Source organism: Orcinus orca, chromosome 10, assembly GCF_937001465.1.
Source record: "Orcinus orca chromosome 10, mOrcOrc1.1, whole genome shotgun sequence".
NCBI classification, from domain to species: domain Eukaryota; kingdom Metazoa; phylum Chordata; class Mammalia; order Artiodactyla; family Delphinidae; genus Orcinus; species Orcinus orca.
Genome location: NC_064568.1, coordinates 83034255 through 83051440, shown reverse-complemented (window position 1 = coordinate 83051440; position 17186 = coordinate 83034255). Strand labels below are relative to the sequence as shown.

Here is a 17186-nt window from a genome sequence, read left to right as displayed (position 1 = left end):
GAGCCCAGATCCCTAGTTACTGCTCTCTTTGAGGTCTCTTTTTCTTTTTTTTTTTGATTTAAAGATGTCAGGTCCTACCCTTCAGCTCAGTCTATTAGGGCTTCTTCCATACTAAAAGCAGGCACACAGGACTTCCTGACCAGGAAACAAAGTCTTGAACTGGAACAGGTTTCTGGCCCTATTTTTGCCTCAAGGGTGGGTCTCTTCCACTCTGACAACCTTGATCCCCTTATCACATTCTACTTCCTGCTCAAACCCATCCCAGTGCCCTGCCTAGTATGATCATGTCATTCTCCTTTCTCACCTTCCTGTTGAACCCCAGTCTATTCCTTCCCAGGCTCATTATTGTTTTGTTACCTGCTCACAGTTGGCAGAAGAAGAAGGCAACTTCCCAACCCCTCCCTTTTATGAAGCTATAAAGGCTCCTGCAGCTCTTCCATGATAAAGAAAGAGGCAACAACATTGTGTGGAAGAAGCTCAAGAAGCCCAGGCATCCAGTCTCCCACCCCGCTAGGCTCCAGATTCTTTCCAAGAACACATGCGTAGGAGAACCAAGCTCCTGGAAGCTCCAGCCTTTATCTCTTCACCTTGAACTCTCCTTTCTCAAGAATATTGTTCTTTGCCTTCTAGGTCTTGGCCACATTTGGGATCCAAGCGTCTTTTTTACCAGCCACAAAGAGGCAGATCAAGATGCAGAAAAGAAACATTTGCCTTATGTCCTGGTTGCTGTTGCATCTCCTACTTTTGGAATATGGTGAGTGCTTTTCTTTAAAGGTGGATGGTCTGTGAACTTTTGAGGGATTGTGGGAGATGATGACCGGCACTAGGAATAACTGGTTCTCTGCCATAGAGTGAGGGTCATCATTTCACCCCAATCGCTTCAGTCTAATAAGGTATCACCTGGGAGGCAGTCAGAGCACAGTGGTTAAAACTGTGGACTCTGGTCTCCAATTGCCTACGTTTGAATCATGGCTCCATCTGTTACTGGTACACTTTGGGTGAGTTAACTTCTCTGTGCCTCCATTTCTGCATCTATAAAATGGTAATAACCTGTGAGATATGGCTGGGGTTTAAATATTAATAACAAGAAGAGTTGACTGTTATTTTAAAATATCACTCTTCTATATTATAAAATCTTAATTTTTCTCGTGTCCTTAACCCCTATTCCACAATCAGCCTCAGTCAGCCTCAGGCCAAGGAGAAAAGGATTTAAGTCAAAACTAACTCCCACTCTGCTCCGCACCTCTGACACTCTATTAAACACTCCTCGGGCCGTCTCCTATTGTGCAACTAGGAAGCATGACTTCTTAGAGAATTCTTTTTCTTTTTGGGGGGCGCGGTGCCACACGGCTTGCACAATCTCAATTCCCCAACCAGGGATTGAACCCGGGCCACGACAGTGAAAGTGCCAAATCCTAACCATTAGGCCATCAGGGTACTTCCCCGAGAATTCATCATTTTGAATCAAAATTAGCCCTCATAGAATTTTTTTTTTTTTTTTTTGTGGCACGCGGGCCTCTCACTGTTGTGGTCTCTCTCGTTGCGGAGCACAGGCTCCGGACGCGCAGGCTCAGCGGCCATGGCTCATGGCTCACAGGCCCAGCTGCAGCATGTGGGATCTTCCTGGACTGGGGCATGAACCCGTGTCCCCTGCATCGGCAGGCGGACTCTCAACCACCGCGCCACCAGGGAAGCCCCACCCTCATACAATTTTGACTCAACTATTCTATTCTCCAAAACTTCTCAAATCAAATCCACTCCCTCTTTCACATCACCCCTACTGTTGTTCATCTCAGTTTCTTATTTAGTTTTACTCATGATTCTAACCTTAACTCCAATTTGTACCCCATTGCAGATTTTAGGGGGCCTTCCCCAAATAGAGCTAAACTCTAATACTATGTTAGTTCAAATAAGCTACACACGTGTGTGGTGAGGTGCTAGGCGCTCATGTCCAAATTAATAGTAAAATGAGCCACAAATGAGATAAATTTTGTTTATCTGGGGAGGCTAAGCATCTTTGTCCTTCAAGGTAGTGAGAGGCAAAAAATAGGCACAACCTTAACTCTAGCTGAGCCTTCAAGAAGGGGGAAATGCTTCCCTATACCTGTAGATCTTGATTTGCAGACCTTAATCCTGGGAGATCTTATATATTTAAGTTACATATAACTTGCTCTTTTCTAACCTTTGCCTTGTAATCAGGAGCCCGTGGAACTTTAATGCATATGTAATCACCCAGATACCTAGGCCTATCTCAGACTCTGATTCATTTAGTCTGGAGTTGTTTGCCTAGAAATCTTTATTTTCAACAAGGTCCCCAGATAATTCTAATATAGGTGTTTTCTGAATAACACTCAGAAATATTTTCCAAGAAAGAAGCAATACCACTTTAATAATGAATTAATCAATATACACTAGTTTCACCTGGGTTCTACAACTCCTTTATAATACTTTTTATCTGTGTTGAATATTGTAGAGCAGATGATGGAATAAGCTTACTATCAGTGAAATTAGGTCATGTAACCCTGGTGTTGGGGGTGGATGTGGAGGGTGACTTAGCATGGTAGCTAAAAGTGCAGATTCAATGGCCTGGGTTCAAATTCCTGTTCTACTACTTACTAGCTGTACAAACTTGGGCAAGTGTCAACATTTCTAAGCCTCAATTTTTTCATCTTAGCTGTTGATAATAATAATATCTATTTCATTGGGCTGTAGTGAGCATTAAATAGAATTATCCATGTAATGAGTTTAACCAACCATTGAACAGAAAGTAGATATGCTCAATATATGTCATCATCTATGATTATCATTAGGCATAACCTCCATTAGTGGGAGCACACCTAGCCCAACTTCCAGTGAACCCACCACAGCCAACACTGGATCCAGTGCAACCTCCAGTGGGACTAGGACAGCCTCCAACACTATAGCCAGCACGACCTATGGTGGTACCAGCACAGCCACCAACTCTGGATCCCAAGTGACCTCCAGTGGATCCAGCACAACCTCCAATACTGAAACCAGCATGACCTCTGGAGGGACCAGCGCAACTTCCAATACTGGATCCAGCCTGACCTCTGGAGGAACCAGCACACCTGTCAACACTGGATCCAGCGCAACCTCTGGGGGGACCAGCACAGCCTCCAATACTGGATCCAGCCTGACCTCTGGAGGGACCAGCACAACCTCCAATACTGGATCTAGTCTGACCTCTGGAGGGACCAGCACAGCCTCCAATACTGGATCCAGCACAACCCCTGGGGGGACCAGTACAGCCTCCAATACTGGACCCAGCATGACCTCTGGAGGGACCAGCACAACCTCCAATACTGATTCCAGCCTGACCTCTGGAGGGACCAGCACACCTGTCAACACTGGATCCAGCACAACCTCCAGTGCGACTAGGACAGCCTCCAACACTATAGCCAGCACGACCTATGGTGGTACCAGCACAGCCACCAACTCTGGATCCCAAGTGACCTCCAGTGGATCCAGCACAACCTCCAATACTGAAACCAGCATGACCTCTGGAGGGACCAGCACAACCTCCAATACTGGATCTAGCCTGACCTCTGGAGGGACCAGCACAACCTCCAATACTGGATCTAGCCTGACCTCTGGAGGGACCAGCACAGCCTCCAATACTGGATCCAGCATGACCTCTGGAGGGACCAGCACAACCTCCAATACTGGATCCAGCCTGACCTCTGGAGGGAGCAGCGCAACCTCCAACACTGGATCCAGCACAACCCTTGGGGGGACCAGTACAGCCTCCAATACTGGACCCAGCATAACCTCTGGAGGGACCAGCGCAACTTCCAATACTGGATCCAGCCTGACCTCTGGAGGGACCAGCACACCTGTCAACACTGGATCCAGCGCAACCTCTGGAGGGACCAGCACAACCTCCAATACTGGATCTAGCCTGACCTCTGGAGGGACCAGCGCAACCTCCAACACTGGATCCAGCACAACCCCTGGGGGGACCAGTACAGCCTTCAATACTGGATCCAGCGTGACCTCTGGTGAGACCAGCACACCTGCCAATATTGGTTCCAGTATGACCTCCAGTGAGACCAGCATAACCTCCAGTACTGGATCCAGCACAACCTCCAGTGGGACCACCACGGCCTCCAACACTGGACCCAGTGCAACTGCAGGAGGCTCTGGTACACCCTTGACAATTGGAATAATCACAACTTCCAACAGTACTAACACAAGTGCTGGAACTACAGTGAATGAAGGGCCCGGTGGGTCCCTGAAGCCATGGGAAATCTTCCTCATCTCTCTGGTCTCGGTTACAGTGGCTGTGGGATTCTTTGTTGGGCTCTACTTCTGTGTGGTGAGTGCCTAATATATAGGAAATTGCCTGGGGGGAAGGAATAGGGAACATAGGGAAATAAGGTATGAATAGTAGGGCCACCAAGTTAGGGATGAGTAGGGAGGAAGGAAAAATCAGGAGAAAGTTACGAAAGAGACATAGCAAGTTAGAACCAGAGGAGCCAATCAATGTGCAGAGGAAGCCATTGACTTGTGGGAAAGGGGAGCAAAAGAAGAAATAAAGACTGGTGGAAGGACTGCTGAATGAGGGAAATGGTTTAAAGGGGGAGAAGATTCCAGAAGGAGTCCCTGGTGAAGGCTTCTCGGGAGTGGGGGGGAATCCAATTCTGAAACGATTCTGCCTTCTTTTTCTAGAGAAACTCCCTGTCCCTGAGAAATGTCTTTGACACAGCTGTCTATCCACTCCATGGCCCAAACCTCGGCCCAGGCCCTGGAGGGAATCACACAGTCCACCACCGGTCTAGGTGGAGCCCTAATGGATTCTGGAGGAGACCGGTATCCTCAGTGGCCATGGAGCTGAGAGAGAGCCACAATGGGCTCTAAGTGGCTGCTGAAGCCAGAGAGCCACATTTCTCACAGAGGAAGCCAGCCTGGGGGACCAGAGATCTGAGTGTCCTTTCATTCGTCCCCAGGAGTCCCCTCCCAGCTTTGTTTGGGTCTCTGCCAGTATTGGGAAAGACACTTCCTCCCTCTCTCTTGCTTTTGCCAGACACTGGAAAGAGGAGACTCTGCTGGTCATTTAGCTAAGAAATAAACACATACAAACTGTATCACAGAGAGAACCTGTGTGTGCACACGAGTGGTGTCTGCTGCGCCGAGTTGAATTTCCCGGTTGTGTGAGAGAACCCCATGCTAGAATCCACTTGGCATTCAGAATCTCCACAGTAAAATCCAGAGACGTCATCCATATCTGTCCCCTTTTTCTAATGCTTCTTGCCCCAAGCAGGAACCCTGTGCCCCCAAGAATCTCCCAGACTGAGAGGGGAATTGAATTGGGAGAGATGAGAAGGGAGGGCAGGTGCCCAGATCCTACAGGCTCATGGATTAAGCCTGTGGTAGGTAGAGATTATGTTGTAGCACATGCAGAACCCAGAGCATGACAGGAGGAGGTATGCTGTTGGGTGGGGGGAGGGGCGCGGAGGAAGGTCACTCAAAGCCACAGTTTCCAGGCCGTTTACATTTGCTCTAGACCTGGGTTACTTGTAAGAATGAAGGTGTTGGTTGATAACTCTCACTCTCAGTGCTGCCTTTGGAAGCAGAGAGAAAGTGCTTCCTGTTTTTATCAAGGGAAACACTTCCTAGCCTGCTAAGATTTCCTTTCAAGAGGGTCATGGCAGAGACACCTGGGGTAAAGCCTGAGATTCTCATGAATTCCCCTCCCACAAAGGCTGCACATACCCCTTTCATGGTCTAGGATAGAAGGCTCTCTGATCCTACAGGTCTTGGAGGACAGAGGCGAGCTGCTTTGAAAGGCTGGGTTGCTCTGAATCCATGAGGCCAGTGACACGACTTCCACCGGGGACAGAGGCCTCAGGAGAGAATTAGCAGGTTGTTGGTGGGTTCACCCCAACTCACAGCAGTGGAAACTGCTCTGCCTTCCACCATTCATTGGGTTTCTCAAGTGTCAGCAAACCAGACGGTTGATCCTAGTCAGTGAGGCCATGCTGAGCCATGTACAGACCCATCATCATCATCATCATTATCTTACCTACAGGGATCCAGCAACCGGAAAGAGAAGCTGAGTTGAACCCCCTAGAAAGTTGCCTCCCACTGGTGTGAACTGTGGAAAGCATAATGTGAAAAACGTGAAAATAAAGCAAGGGAGTCCATTTAGATAATTTTAAAATGTAAAACATGCATTTTCAAGTTTAAAATTGTAATAGATAAATTCAAAGATGCTGGTTGAGAATAAAGTTAGTTATTTAGAAGAGCAAGTGGAGAAAGTAGCTCAATTAGATACAACAAACCAGAGATGAAAATCACTGACATAGAGAATAGAAGACACTTGGAGGATTGATTCAGGAGGACTAACAAACAAGTAGTAAGATTCAGAACAGAGAAAAAAGGAAGAGATAGACCAGAGGAAGTAAAAGAACAACAGGGAAGAAAGATTTTAGTCTGCAAGTTGAAAGGGCTTATTAATAACAACTCTGTAAATATACTAAACCCCATTAACATCTATTTTAAACAGGAGAATATGCTATATAAATTATATCTCAATAAAGCTGTAAAAATATTAGTACCCAGCAGGCATATCGTGTAAATAAAAATTTTGAATTCCAAAGATAAACAGCAATGGGCACTTTGAGACAGTGGGAGATGAAAAGAGATGAAACCACGGTGAGTAAGTAATTCAGCTTGTGGTTAATTGACATGGTTACACTGTGAACATCTCGCTACTCCCAGAAACTGGAGTGTGTACATAGAGTTAGGAAGCATCATGACTCAACTTTTATCATGGGATCTGCTTACATGGATGAAACATGTTTTAACCCAACAAAGCCCCATCTCACCAAGGAAGTTTGACCCAAGCAGAGGTCTAGGAAGTTGACAGGATTAAGCGCTTTTGCACTGTTGGCCTAGTGCAATGATCTTTAAATGGAGTCTGCCCATACCCTTGGAGGTATATGAAGACTTTCTAAAGAGTATTATGCAGGTGTGGGATATCTTATGGGAATCATCTTCCAGAACTTCAACCTCGATAGGTATTTTGTGGCTGTGGTCAAAGCATCTGCTAGTTATACTTTTCTAGCTTTCCTTCTATAGCCACCCACCCACCTTTTACATTCTAGCTCCTATATTATTATGGTGGATTTCCCTAGGTGCAAAAAATTCCAGGGTGCAAATAAAGGGATAACTCAAAATCTCTTCTAATTTAGTCATTGTATACCCAGAGTAGGGCTTCATGTTTTCCCTTGCCTCACATAAATTCCTATTAGGGGCTAAAAGAAGTGTAATAAACGGGGAATTTTTGGACATGTTAAGATGTTATTTATTCAGATATATTGTAGAGTGAGGTAGCAGGGGTGATAAAGATTTCTGCTTAACAATCTCTTCTCTTTCATCTCCTGTCAAAGAATACATCCTTCTGGGGGGAGCAACTCATGAAAGCAGAGCTGTCATCAGTATGCTGTCATCAGTATGAAATAATAAGAGTGGCAGTCCCTTGTTTAACCCAGGAGAAAACCCTATAGCAAACCCTATAGAAAACCCTTATCTGTCTGTCTACCTATTTTAGAATATTCAAGATTTGTAAAAACTTTGCTGGGAAATAGCAACTTACTATGAAGCACGCTTCCCTGGCTTATACACCGTTCTCCATAAGGAGAAACTCTGTCTCATTCAAGAGTTTCCTGGTTTAGATCACAGTTGGATATTTTGCATGATTTTCAAGGAGGAAGACATTATAAGTTGTACATTTACTTCCTGATTAATGTTATATCTTTTTTAAAAACTATTTATTTATTTGTGCTGGGTCTTTAGTTGTGGCAGGCGGGCTCATTAATTGTGGCTTGCCGGCTCTTTAGTTGTGGCATGCGAACTCTTAGTTGTAGCATGCATGTGGGATCTAGTTCCCTGATGAGGGAACGAACCCGGCCCCGCTGCACTGGGAGGGCAGAATCTTAACCACTGTGCCTCCAGGGAAGTCCCTAATGTTTTATCTTAAGACGAAAGGAAGATCCAGAAGCTGTACAGCATACCTGCTAAGAGCACAGATTGAAGAACTAGAATTTCCGGTTTTAAATCTAAGCTCAGCGTGGCCTCCCACAAATTTCTTCACTTTCCTGGGTCTCAGTTTGCTTATCTGTAAAACTGAGGGTGATAACAGTACCCAATTCATGAGATTGCTGTGAAGCCTAGAATAGTACATTTGGTAGCACTCTATAAATTATGTTATTATTTTTTATATTGGGAAGGTTCATGTTGCACATTTTCTTGAAAATATGGAAAAACATTGCGGAGTTGGAGGAAAGATAAAAACATTGCATAAGAAAAACATTTTCATTTACTTTTCACCAAAATGTTATTGAGGACTGAGAAATTTAACACAAGCCACAGGAAATTTTTTTTATGTTTATAAACATATCTTTTGGTGCAGAGAAGCATGGTAGGGTGATCAACAAAAATCTTACAAGCAAAAAATATTACAGTAGAATAATGTAGGGGAAGTAATATCAAGGCAGAATAACAGGGGTAGAAACCAGAGAGGATAGGAGACAAAAACGGCCTGATGAGGTGCAGAGGTTTCCAGAGCTCAGCCAGAGCTCACAGGCTTCCTAACATTCCTTGTGGAGGCTGAGAGAGCTGTCCTCGCACACCGGTTCCAGACTGCATTCTACATTCAGATTTTCACCTGGACTTGCTCCCCTATTCCGATGTATTTTCTTTTTTTGCGGTACGTGGGCCTCTCACTGTTGTGGCCTCTCCTGCTGCGGAGCACAGGCTCCGGACGCGCAGGCTCAGCGGCCATGGCTCACGGGCCCAGCTGCTCCGCAGCATGTGGGATCTTCCCGGACCGGGGCACGAACCCGTGTCCCCTGCATCGCCAGGCGGACTCTCAACCACTGTGCCACCAGGGAAGCCCTGTATTTTCTTTTTGTTCTGAATTTTTTATTTTACATTTTTTGTTATAGAGAGGTACCTTAAACAATGTGTGGAAGATGGCAGGGTATAAATGATGAAGACCACTCCAACTATACATTATTCCTTTTAAACTCTAAAATGTCCTCGAATTATAGGGCACCACATACAGACTCACTTCCACTGGTTTTCTCCTAAACATGCTGGCACTCTCTTATTCAAAACCAAGAGGTAATAGCAATAATAATGGTAGCTAATATTCATTAAGCACTTACTTTGTGGCAGGTACTATGCGAGCATTTTACATGTGGTATTTCATTTTACACCCCCAATAACACTACGGGGAAAGTGTTATTATTATCTTCATTTCATATACAAGGACACTATTCATACATAAGGACACTATTCACATTTCATATGCAAGGAGATATAAAGAGGTTAACAAACTTACTGAAGGGCACACAGCAGAGAACTCAACCCAGGATCTTTTAATTTCAGGAATCCATGTTTTTAACTGAAAGGCTATATGTTGGATTTGAAAACTGTGGCTCATCCAGAAAAGTTATACCTGGTCTCACAAACATGCATTTCCTTAGTAATACAATGACGGATTCCTGTTCTTTGGTGGCCCATCCCCTGAACACTGGGATGTTGATTTATTTTTGCTTTGCAAATTCTACCACATTATATTGGTACAGCATAGTAAATTGGAATATAGACACAGTGAGGTTATTATTTTATTTGATTTTTTCCTTATTTTGATGTTTTCACAAGGAGAGAAATAAAAGATAACACATGGATATGAAGAGAGACACAGAGAAGTAAAAAGATTAGGAAGAAAAAAAATTTAATGGGTTCTCTTAAAAAGTGAAAATCTGTTTCCTTTGCTGTGCAAAAGCTTTTAAGTTTAATTAGGTCACATTTGTTTATTTTTGTCTTTATTTCCATTGCTCTATGTTATGTATCCAAAAAAAAATATTGCTGCGATTTACACCAAAGAGTGTTCTGCCTATGTTCTCCTCTAGGAGTTTTATAGTAGCTGGTCTTACATTTACATCTTTAATCCATTTTGAGTTTATTTTTGTATATAGTGTTAGAGAATGTTCTAATTTCATTCTTTACATGTAGCTGTCCAGTTTTCCCAGCACCACTTATGAAGAGACTGTCTTTTCTCCATTGTATATTCTTGCCTCCTTTGTCATAGATTAATTGACCATATAAATGTGGGTTTATTTCTAGGCTTTCTATCCTGTTCCATTGATCTATGTTTGTTTTTGTGCCAGTACCATACTGTTTTGATTAGTGTAGGTTTGTAGTTTAGTCTGAAGTCAGGGAGTCTAATTACTCCAGCCCCATTCTTCTTTCTCAAGATTGTTTTGGTGGGCTTCCCTGGTGGCGCAGTGGTTAAGAATCTGCCTGCCAATGCAGGGGACAGGGGTTTGATCCCTGGTCTGGGAAGATCCCACATGTCGTGGAGCAACTAAGCCCATGCACCACAAATACTGAGCCTGCACTCTAGAGCCCACAAGCCACAACTACTGAGCCCGCATGCCACAACTACTGAAGCCCGTGTGCCTAGCCCATGTTCTGCAACAAGAGCCACCAAATGAGAAGCCCGTGCATCGCAACGAAGAGTAGCCCCTGCTCGCCACGACTAGAAAAAGCCCACGTGCAGCAATGAAGACCCAATGCAGTCAAAAATAAAAAATAAAATAAAATTAAAAAGATTGTTTTGGCTATTCAGGGTCTTTTGTGTTTCCATACAAATTTAAAAATTTTTTGTTCTAGTTCTGTGAAAAATGCCAGTGGTAATTTGATAGGGATTGCATGAATCTGTAGATTGCCTTGGGTAGTGTGATCATTTTAACAATACTGATTCTTCCAATCCAAGAACACGGTATATATTTCCATCTGTTTGTGTCACCTTCAATTTCTTTCATTGTGTCTTACAGTTTTCGAAGTACAGGTCTTTTGCCTCCTTAGGTAGGTTTATTCCTAGGTATTTTATTCTTTTTGATGCAATGGTAAATGGGATTGTTTCCTTAATTTCCCTTTCTGATCTTTCATTGTTAGTGCATAGAAATGCAACAGATTTCTGTATATTAATTTTGTATCCAGCAACTTTATCAAATTCATCGATGAGCTCTAGTAGTTTTCTGGTAGCGTCTTTAGGATTTTCTATGTATAGCATCATGTCAGCTGCAAACAGTGACAGTTTTACTTCTTCTTCTTCAATTTGGATTCCTTTTATTTCTTTCCCTCCTCTGATTGCTGTGGCTAGGACTTCCAAAACTATGTTGAATAAAAGTGGCTAGAATGGGCATCCTTGTCTTGTTCCTGATCTTTGAGAAAATGCTTTCAGCTTTTCACCTTTGAGTATGATGTTAGCTGTGAGTTTGTCACATATACCCTTTATTATGTTGAGATATATTCCCTCTATGCCCACTTTCTGAAGAGATTTTTTAATCATAAATGGTTGGATTTTATCAAAAGCTTTTTCTGCATCTGTTGAGATAATCATATGGTTCTTATGCTTCAGTTTGTTAATGTGGTGTACCACATTGATTGATTTGCTGATATTGAAAAATCTTTGCGTACCTGGGATAAATCCCACTTGCATCTTTGCATCTATGTTCATCAGTGACACTGGTCTGTAATTTTCTTTTTGTGTGATATCTTTGTCTGGTTTTGGTATCAGGGTGATGATGGCCTCATAGCATGGGTTCAGAAGTGTTCTTTCCTCTGCAATTTTTTGGAAAAGTTTTAGAAGAATAGGTGTTAACTCTTCTCTAAATGTTTGGTAGAACTCACCTGTGAAGCAATCTGGTCCTGAACTTTTGCTTGTTGGGAGTTTTTTAATTACTGATTCAATTTCAGTACCAGTAATTGGTCTGTTCATATTTTCTATATCTTCCTGGTTCAGTCTTGGGAGATTGTACCTTTCTAAGAATTTGTCCATTTCTTCTAGGTTGTCCATTTTATTGGCTTATAATTGCTCTTAGTAATCTCTTATGATCCTTCGTATTTCTATGGTGTCAGTTGTAACTTTTCTGTTTCATTTCTGATTTTATTGATTTGGGGCCTCTCCCTTTTTTTTCTTGATGAGTCTGGCTAAAGGTTTATCAATTTTGTTTACCTTTTCAAAGAACCATCTTTTAGTTTCATTGATCTTTTCTATTTTTTTTAGTCTCTATTAAACTTAAAAGCTTTTGCACAGAAAAAGGAACCATAAACAAAACAAAAAAATAACCTACAGATTAGGAGAAAATATTTGCAAACAATACTACCAACAAGGGGTTAATTTCCAAAATATACAAACAGCTCATCCAACTTAATATCAAAAAACAAACAACCTAATCAAAAAATGGGCAGAAGACTTAAATAGATATTTCTCAAAGAAGACATACAGATGGCCAATAGGTACATGAAAAGATGCTCACATTGTTAATTCGTAGAGAAAAGCAAATCAGAACTACAATGAGGTGTCAGCTCACACCAGTCAGAATGGCCATCATTAAAAAGTCTACAAATAATAAATGCTGGAGAGGGTGTGGAGAAAAAGGAACCCTCTTACGCTGTTGGTGGGAATGTAATTGGTACAGCCACTATGGAAAAGAGTATGGAGGTTCCTTAAAAAACTAAAAAGGCAGTTACCATATGATCCTGCAATCCCACTCCTGGGCATATATCTGGAGAAAACTCTGATTCGAAAAGATACATGCACCTAATGTTCATAGCAATGCTATTTACAATAGCCAAGGCATGGAAGCAACCTAAATGTCTATCACAGATAAATGGTTAAAGAAGATGGTATATATATATACACACACACACACACACACACACACACACACACACACACACACACACACACACAGTGGACTATTACTCAGCCATAAAAAAGAATGAAATAATACCCTTTGCAGCAACATGGATGGACCTAGAGATTATCATATTAAGTGAAGTTAAGTCAGACAGAGAAAGACAAATATCATATGATATCACTTATATGTGGAGTCTAAAAAAATGACACAAGCGAACTTATTTACAAAACAGAAATAGACTAACAGACTTATCATTACCAAAGGGAACAGTCAGGGGGAGGGAGATAAATTAGAAGTTTGGATTAACATATACACACTACTATATATAAAACAGGCAAACAACAAGGACCTACTATATAGCACAGGGAACTATATTCAATATCTTGTAATAACCTAGAATGGAAAAGAATCTGATAAAGAATATATATAGTATATATTATATATATAGGTATAACTGAATCAATTTTCTGTACACTTGAAATGAACACAACATTGTAAATGAACTATACTTCATTTTTAAAAATCCTCGAAGCAGGAACAATATGGAAAAGGATAAACCATTCAGTTTTATACCTCTGACCTTTTAATATATATCTTCTACAATACATTTGCTGTGCTTTGCTTTGCTTACTGTTATTAATTTTAATTTCGGTTTCAGTAAAATAAAGATATATACCTGAAAAAAAAGTGAAAGTCTGTGATTTTAGTCAACCAGGTGGATTGTGAAATGTGAGAGGAGTACTCTCTTAAAATATCCACATCTTTCTCTTTTAGAGGGATACTCTTCTGCCTCTAAGAAACATTGACACTTATTACACCCATGACCTTGGCCTGGGTCCATTGTTCTGCAGCCTCTACAATAAACTGAGCCATGGAGGGGCCTGTGGCCTTGGCCATGAAGAAAGCTACAATGTGGGCCATGAAATGAGCCACAGTCATGAAGATGATTGTGGAAATGGGTCATCAAGGTGTCTTCTGTGGAAGCCATGATGGAAACCACAGGCCTGGGGCCATGAAAGAGACCATGGAAAAGGCCACACCAGTGACAACCACAGGGCAGACCTTAGAGGAGGTCATTGAAGAGGGCATGGCTATGGACACTGGATAATGGGAGACATTCTAAGGGAGGAAACCTTGGCGGAGGAAAGGGTCATGGAGGAGAAGACAAAGAACAATGATGGGGGAGTGAGTCAAGATGGGAGACCAGAATGTTCCCAGAGAATGGCCATAGGTTATGGCCTGGATCAAGGACAGGACCAAGGAAAGCGTCTCCATGTCTGACCAACAAGGTCACTCAGGCAGCGTATTGTTTTGGAAGACCCACAGCCTCATCAGGCTTAGAGTGATGTCAAGTAAATGTATTCCCTTGGCTCTCCCCATAACTCAGAATCCCAGGATCAAGGAGGCTGCTTGACAGGGCGTGGGGATGGGCACAGTGACTACTCTTATGGCAGCTGCTTCCTCATCTTCCCTCCACCCAGGTCACTTCAATGCCCTCCAGAGCTTGACTTTGTCCTTAAGAAGAGTCTTCCTCCCTGCTTGTGTCTCCTCCAGATGTTGTGTGATGAAGAAGAAAATTACTAGACAGTCTAAGAAATGAAGATACTCTAAAAAATAAAAGTTTATTAATGTATGTTGTAACCAGATGAAATGCTTATCTTTTAAACTTTGTGTTTGTTTTGCTATTGTACTTTGCTTCTGAGTGACTTCTGTGAGTTTTTTAATATACCACCATTTAATCTTCACAACAACCCTATGAAGTTCAGATTGTAATCTCCACTAAAAAGATGAGAAAAGTGCTAATATATGAGTAAACCTGCACTATAAAACAAATCCTGTAACTCTAATTGGTTGTAGAGAAAACATCTTTCTACTTAGAAATGTTATTGGGATGTTTACCCTTAGATCAGGGTGCTGAGATCCCAATACTGACTTGTTACTGACCACACTCCTCATCCATCCCCCACATGGGACTTCCTATCGCAGACAGTGGGCAGATCAACTACCAAGCCCTTTCCTAGGGCATCCTAGAATCTAGATTCCTGACCACTCCCCATCCAACACCACATTTTCTACCACATTCCATTCTCTTCCTGCTTTTAAAACTCAGTCTTTCACAGTTCTCTCATATCTTAGATATAAGCTCCAAAATAACACAAATTTATTTGTTTTGTTTACTGGAGTACAGTGTCTGGCACATAGTAGGAAATCACTAAATATCTGTGGGATGAATCTTCATCTCCTGCTTGTCAGCTCACTTTCATCAGGCCTCACAAGCAGTGAATATTCTTTCACCCAAACATTTAAAGAATCTGAAATTCAGGGGAATTCAGGGGAATTCCCTGGCATCCAGTGGTTAGGACTATGTGCTCTCACTGCCGAGGGCCTGAGTTTGATCCCTGGTCAGGGAACTAAAATCCCACAAGCTGCATGGTGCTCCAAAAAAAAAAAAAAAGAATCTGAAATGGTTCCTCTTCCAGGAAGCCTCCATGGCTGGAGGGGGTAGAGACACCTTATTTTGATTACACATAGTATCAAATTAGAACTCAAATTTTTAATGATGGCTATGCTGCAGAAATCCTGAAATTTTAACAATTTGGGGTCTTTGCAAACAGGTATACACTGACAGTGATACACCACTGGTCCCATCTCCTCAACAGCCCAAGCCCCGCTCTCCCCACCCCCACCTCCCATACCTCAGAGATCCCAGAGTCTATCCGTGAGTCTCTCTTCCCACCTCATCCAAGATGTGTGCCTACCACATGCTCACCAGCACCCAGAGGTCCGGGCCGCCGTCCCCATTCACAGTGAAACTCACTTTATGTGTCCTTCCAACTAAGGTTTGCTCATCAAGTCTACCTTCCCACACCCTGCCCCCACACAGTTATCCCAGTTACTCAGGACTTCTCTCCAGGAAACAAGGTCTTGAGCTAGAACAGGTTTTTAGCCCCATCCCTGCCTCAGAGGATGAGTCCCCTCCACTTTGACAACATGATCCCTTTGAACTGTACTACTTCCTGCTCCTCCCGAGGCCCTGCCTAATGCGACCATGTCACTCTTCATTCTCACGGATCTCCTGGCCTCTATACCTCTCCTCTCTGAGTTCAGGTATTCTGTTACCTGCCCACAGCTGGAAGAACAACAGGTCATATACCCAGCTCCGGCCCAACCCAGATGACGCTATAAAGACCTTCTTTGAAAGAGAAAGAAAGAGGTGACATTCTGTGGAGGGATCCTAAGGGACCAGGCATCCAGCGTCCCCAGTCTGCAACCCCAGGTTCTGCCTACTGGTGTTTTTCTTCCCATTGTAGGCCCATTCTTTGGAGACCAAAACCCCCAGAACTCCAGCCTCAGATCTCCAACTTGAGACTCTTCTTTTTCAAGACCCTCAGTTCTTTTTCTTTCCTTTCTAGGCCTAATCATATCTGGGACTCAAGAACGCTCCTTTCCAGGCTTGCAAGGCAGAGAATCTCAAGATGAAGAGAAAAACATTTTCCCTTGAATGCTGGCTGTTGTTTCATCTTCTATTACTTTTAGGAAATAGTGAGTAATTTTGTTTAAAAGAAGATAATCTTGAAGTTTGAGTAGTGTTTGTGGGAAGTGTTGTCCAGTCCTGGGATGCACACTCTTCCTGTTAGCTCTCATTCTCAGCAAAGAAGTAAGGACCAATATTTTGCTCTATTCTCTTCAATCCAACCCAGCATTTGTTCTCTATTCTGTTCCCAGTAACAACTCTTCTGCCCATAAGTCTGGACTATTTCTTCTGTAATCAACCAATCCCAAATACAGATGCATTGGAGTTGGAAGGGATCTTAAAGTTAATGCCTGATAACCCACAGTAGGCAAGAATCCATTTCCAACATCTCTGACAGCAGTCACCTTCCCTCTAATTAAACGTGTCAGGGGGCTGTTCCACACTTGCACAGATTGAATTTTTTCTAGAATTTGCCCCTCCTTGACTTTGACTCATTTGTTTATGCCCCTGAACAAAACAAAACAAATCTATTCCCTGTCCATAGGCCAGCTTCCCATCTCAATTTCTCACTAAGTTCCTCTCTCTCTCTCTTTTTTTTTGCTGCACCACGCAGTTTGTAGGATCTTAGTTCCCGGACCACAAATTGAACCCATGTCCTTGGCAGTGAAAGCACGGAGTCCTAACCACTGAACTGCCAGGTAATTCCCCTAGTTTCTCTCTTGACTCTGACCATAACCCTAATCAGAGGCATTAGCAAGAAGTTTTTGGACTCTTCCCCTAAATCTAAATTTGTAATATATTTTTTTAACATCTTTACTGGAGTATAATTGCTTTACAGTTGTGTGTTAGTTTCTGCTTTATAACAAAGTGAATCAGCTATACACATACATATATCCTCATATCTCTTCCCTCTTGAGTCTCCCTCCCTCCCACCCTCCCTATCCCACCCCTCTAGGTGGTCACAAAGCACC

At 42.7% G+C, this 17186-nt stretch overlaps 1 protein-coding gene and 1 long non-coding RNA gene across 5 annotated transcripts; one reads left to right on the top strand and one right to left on the bottom strand.

Annotated features, from left to right (window-relative positions):
* The first annotated feature begins 397 nt into the window (after positions 1–397).
* On the top strand, positions 398–5117 carry MUC21 (mucin 21, cell surface associated). Of its 2 annotated transcripts, none has more exons than XM_049715691.1 (4): positions 398–542; positions 631–754; positions 2811–3270; positions 3676–5117. In XM_049715691.1, exons 2-4 carry the CDS (start codon positions 691–693, stop codon positions 4346–4348), a joined length of 1197 nt encoding a protein of 398 aa, XP_049571648.1. In that variant the 5' UTR covers positions 398–542; positions 631–690; the 3' UTR covers positions 4349–5117. The 2 variants fall into 2 exon arrangements, with proteins under 2 accessions (XP_049571648.1, XP_049571649.1); XM_049715692.1 differs by having other exon boundaries at positions 411–754; positions 2811–3771; positions 4087–4336; positions 4690–5117.
* Positions 2920–4076, bottom strand: LOC125965561 (uncharacterized). Of its 3 annotated transcripts, none has more exons than XR_007479594.1 (5): positions 3946–4076; positions 3676–3720; positions 3340–3495; positions 3070–3204; positions 2920–3024 (listed from the first exon to the last, which is right to left on the bottom strand). It is a non-coding gene; the product is annotated as an uncharacterized LOC125965561 (long non-coding RNA). The 3 variants fall into 3 exon arrangements; XR_007479595.1 differs by having other exon boundaries at positions 3676–3699; positions 3925–4059; XR_007479596.1 differs by lacking the exon at positions 3676–3720 and having other exon boundaries at positions 3340–3519; positions 3835–3973.
* Positions 5118–17186: the final 12069 nt, after the last annotated feature.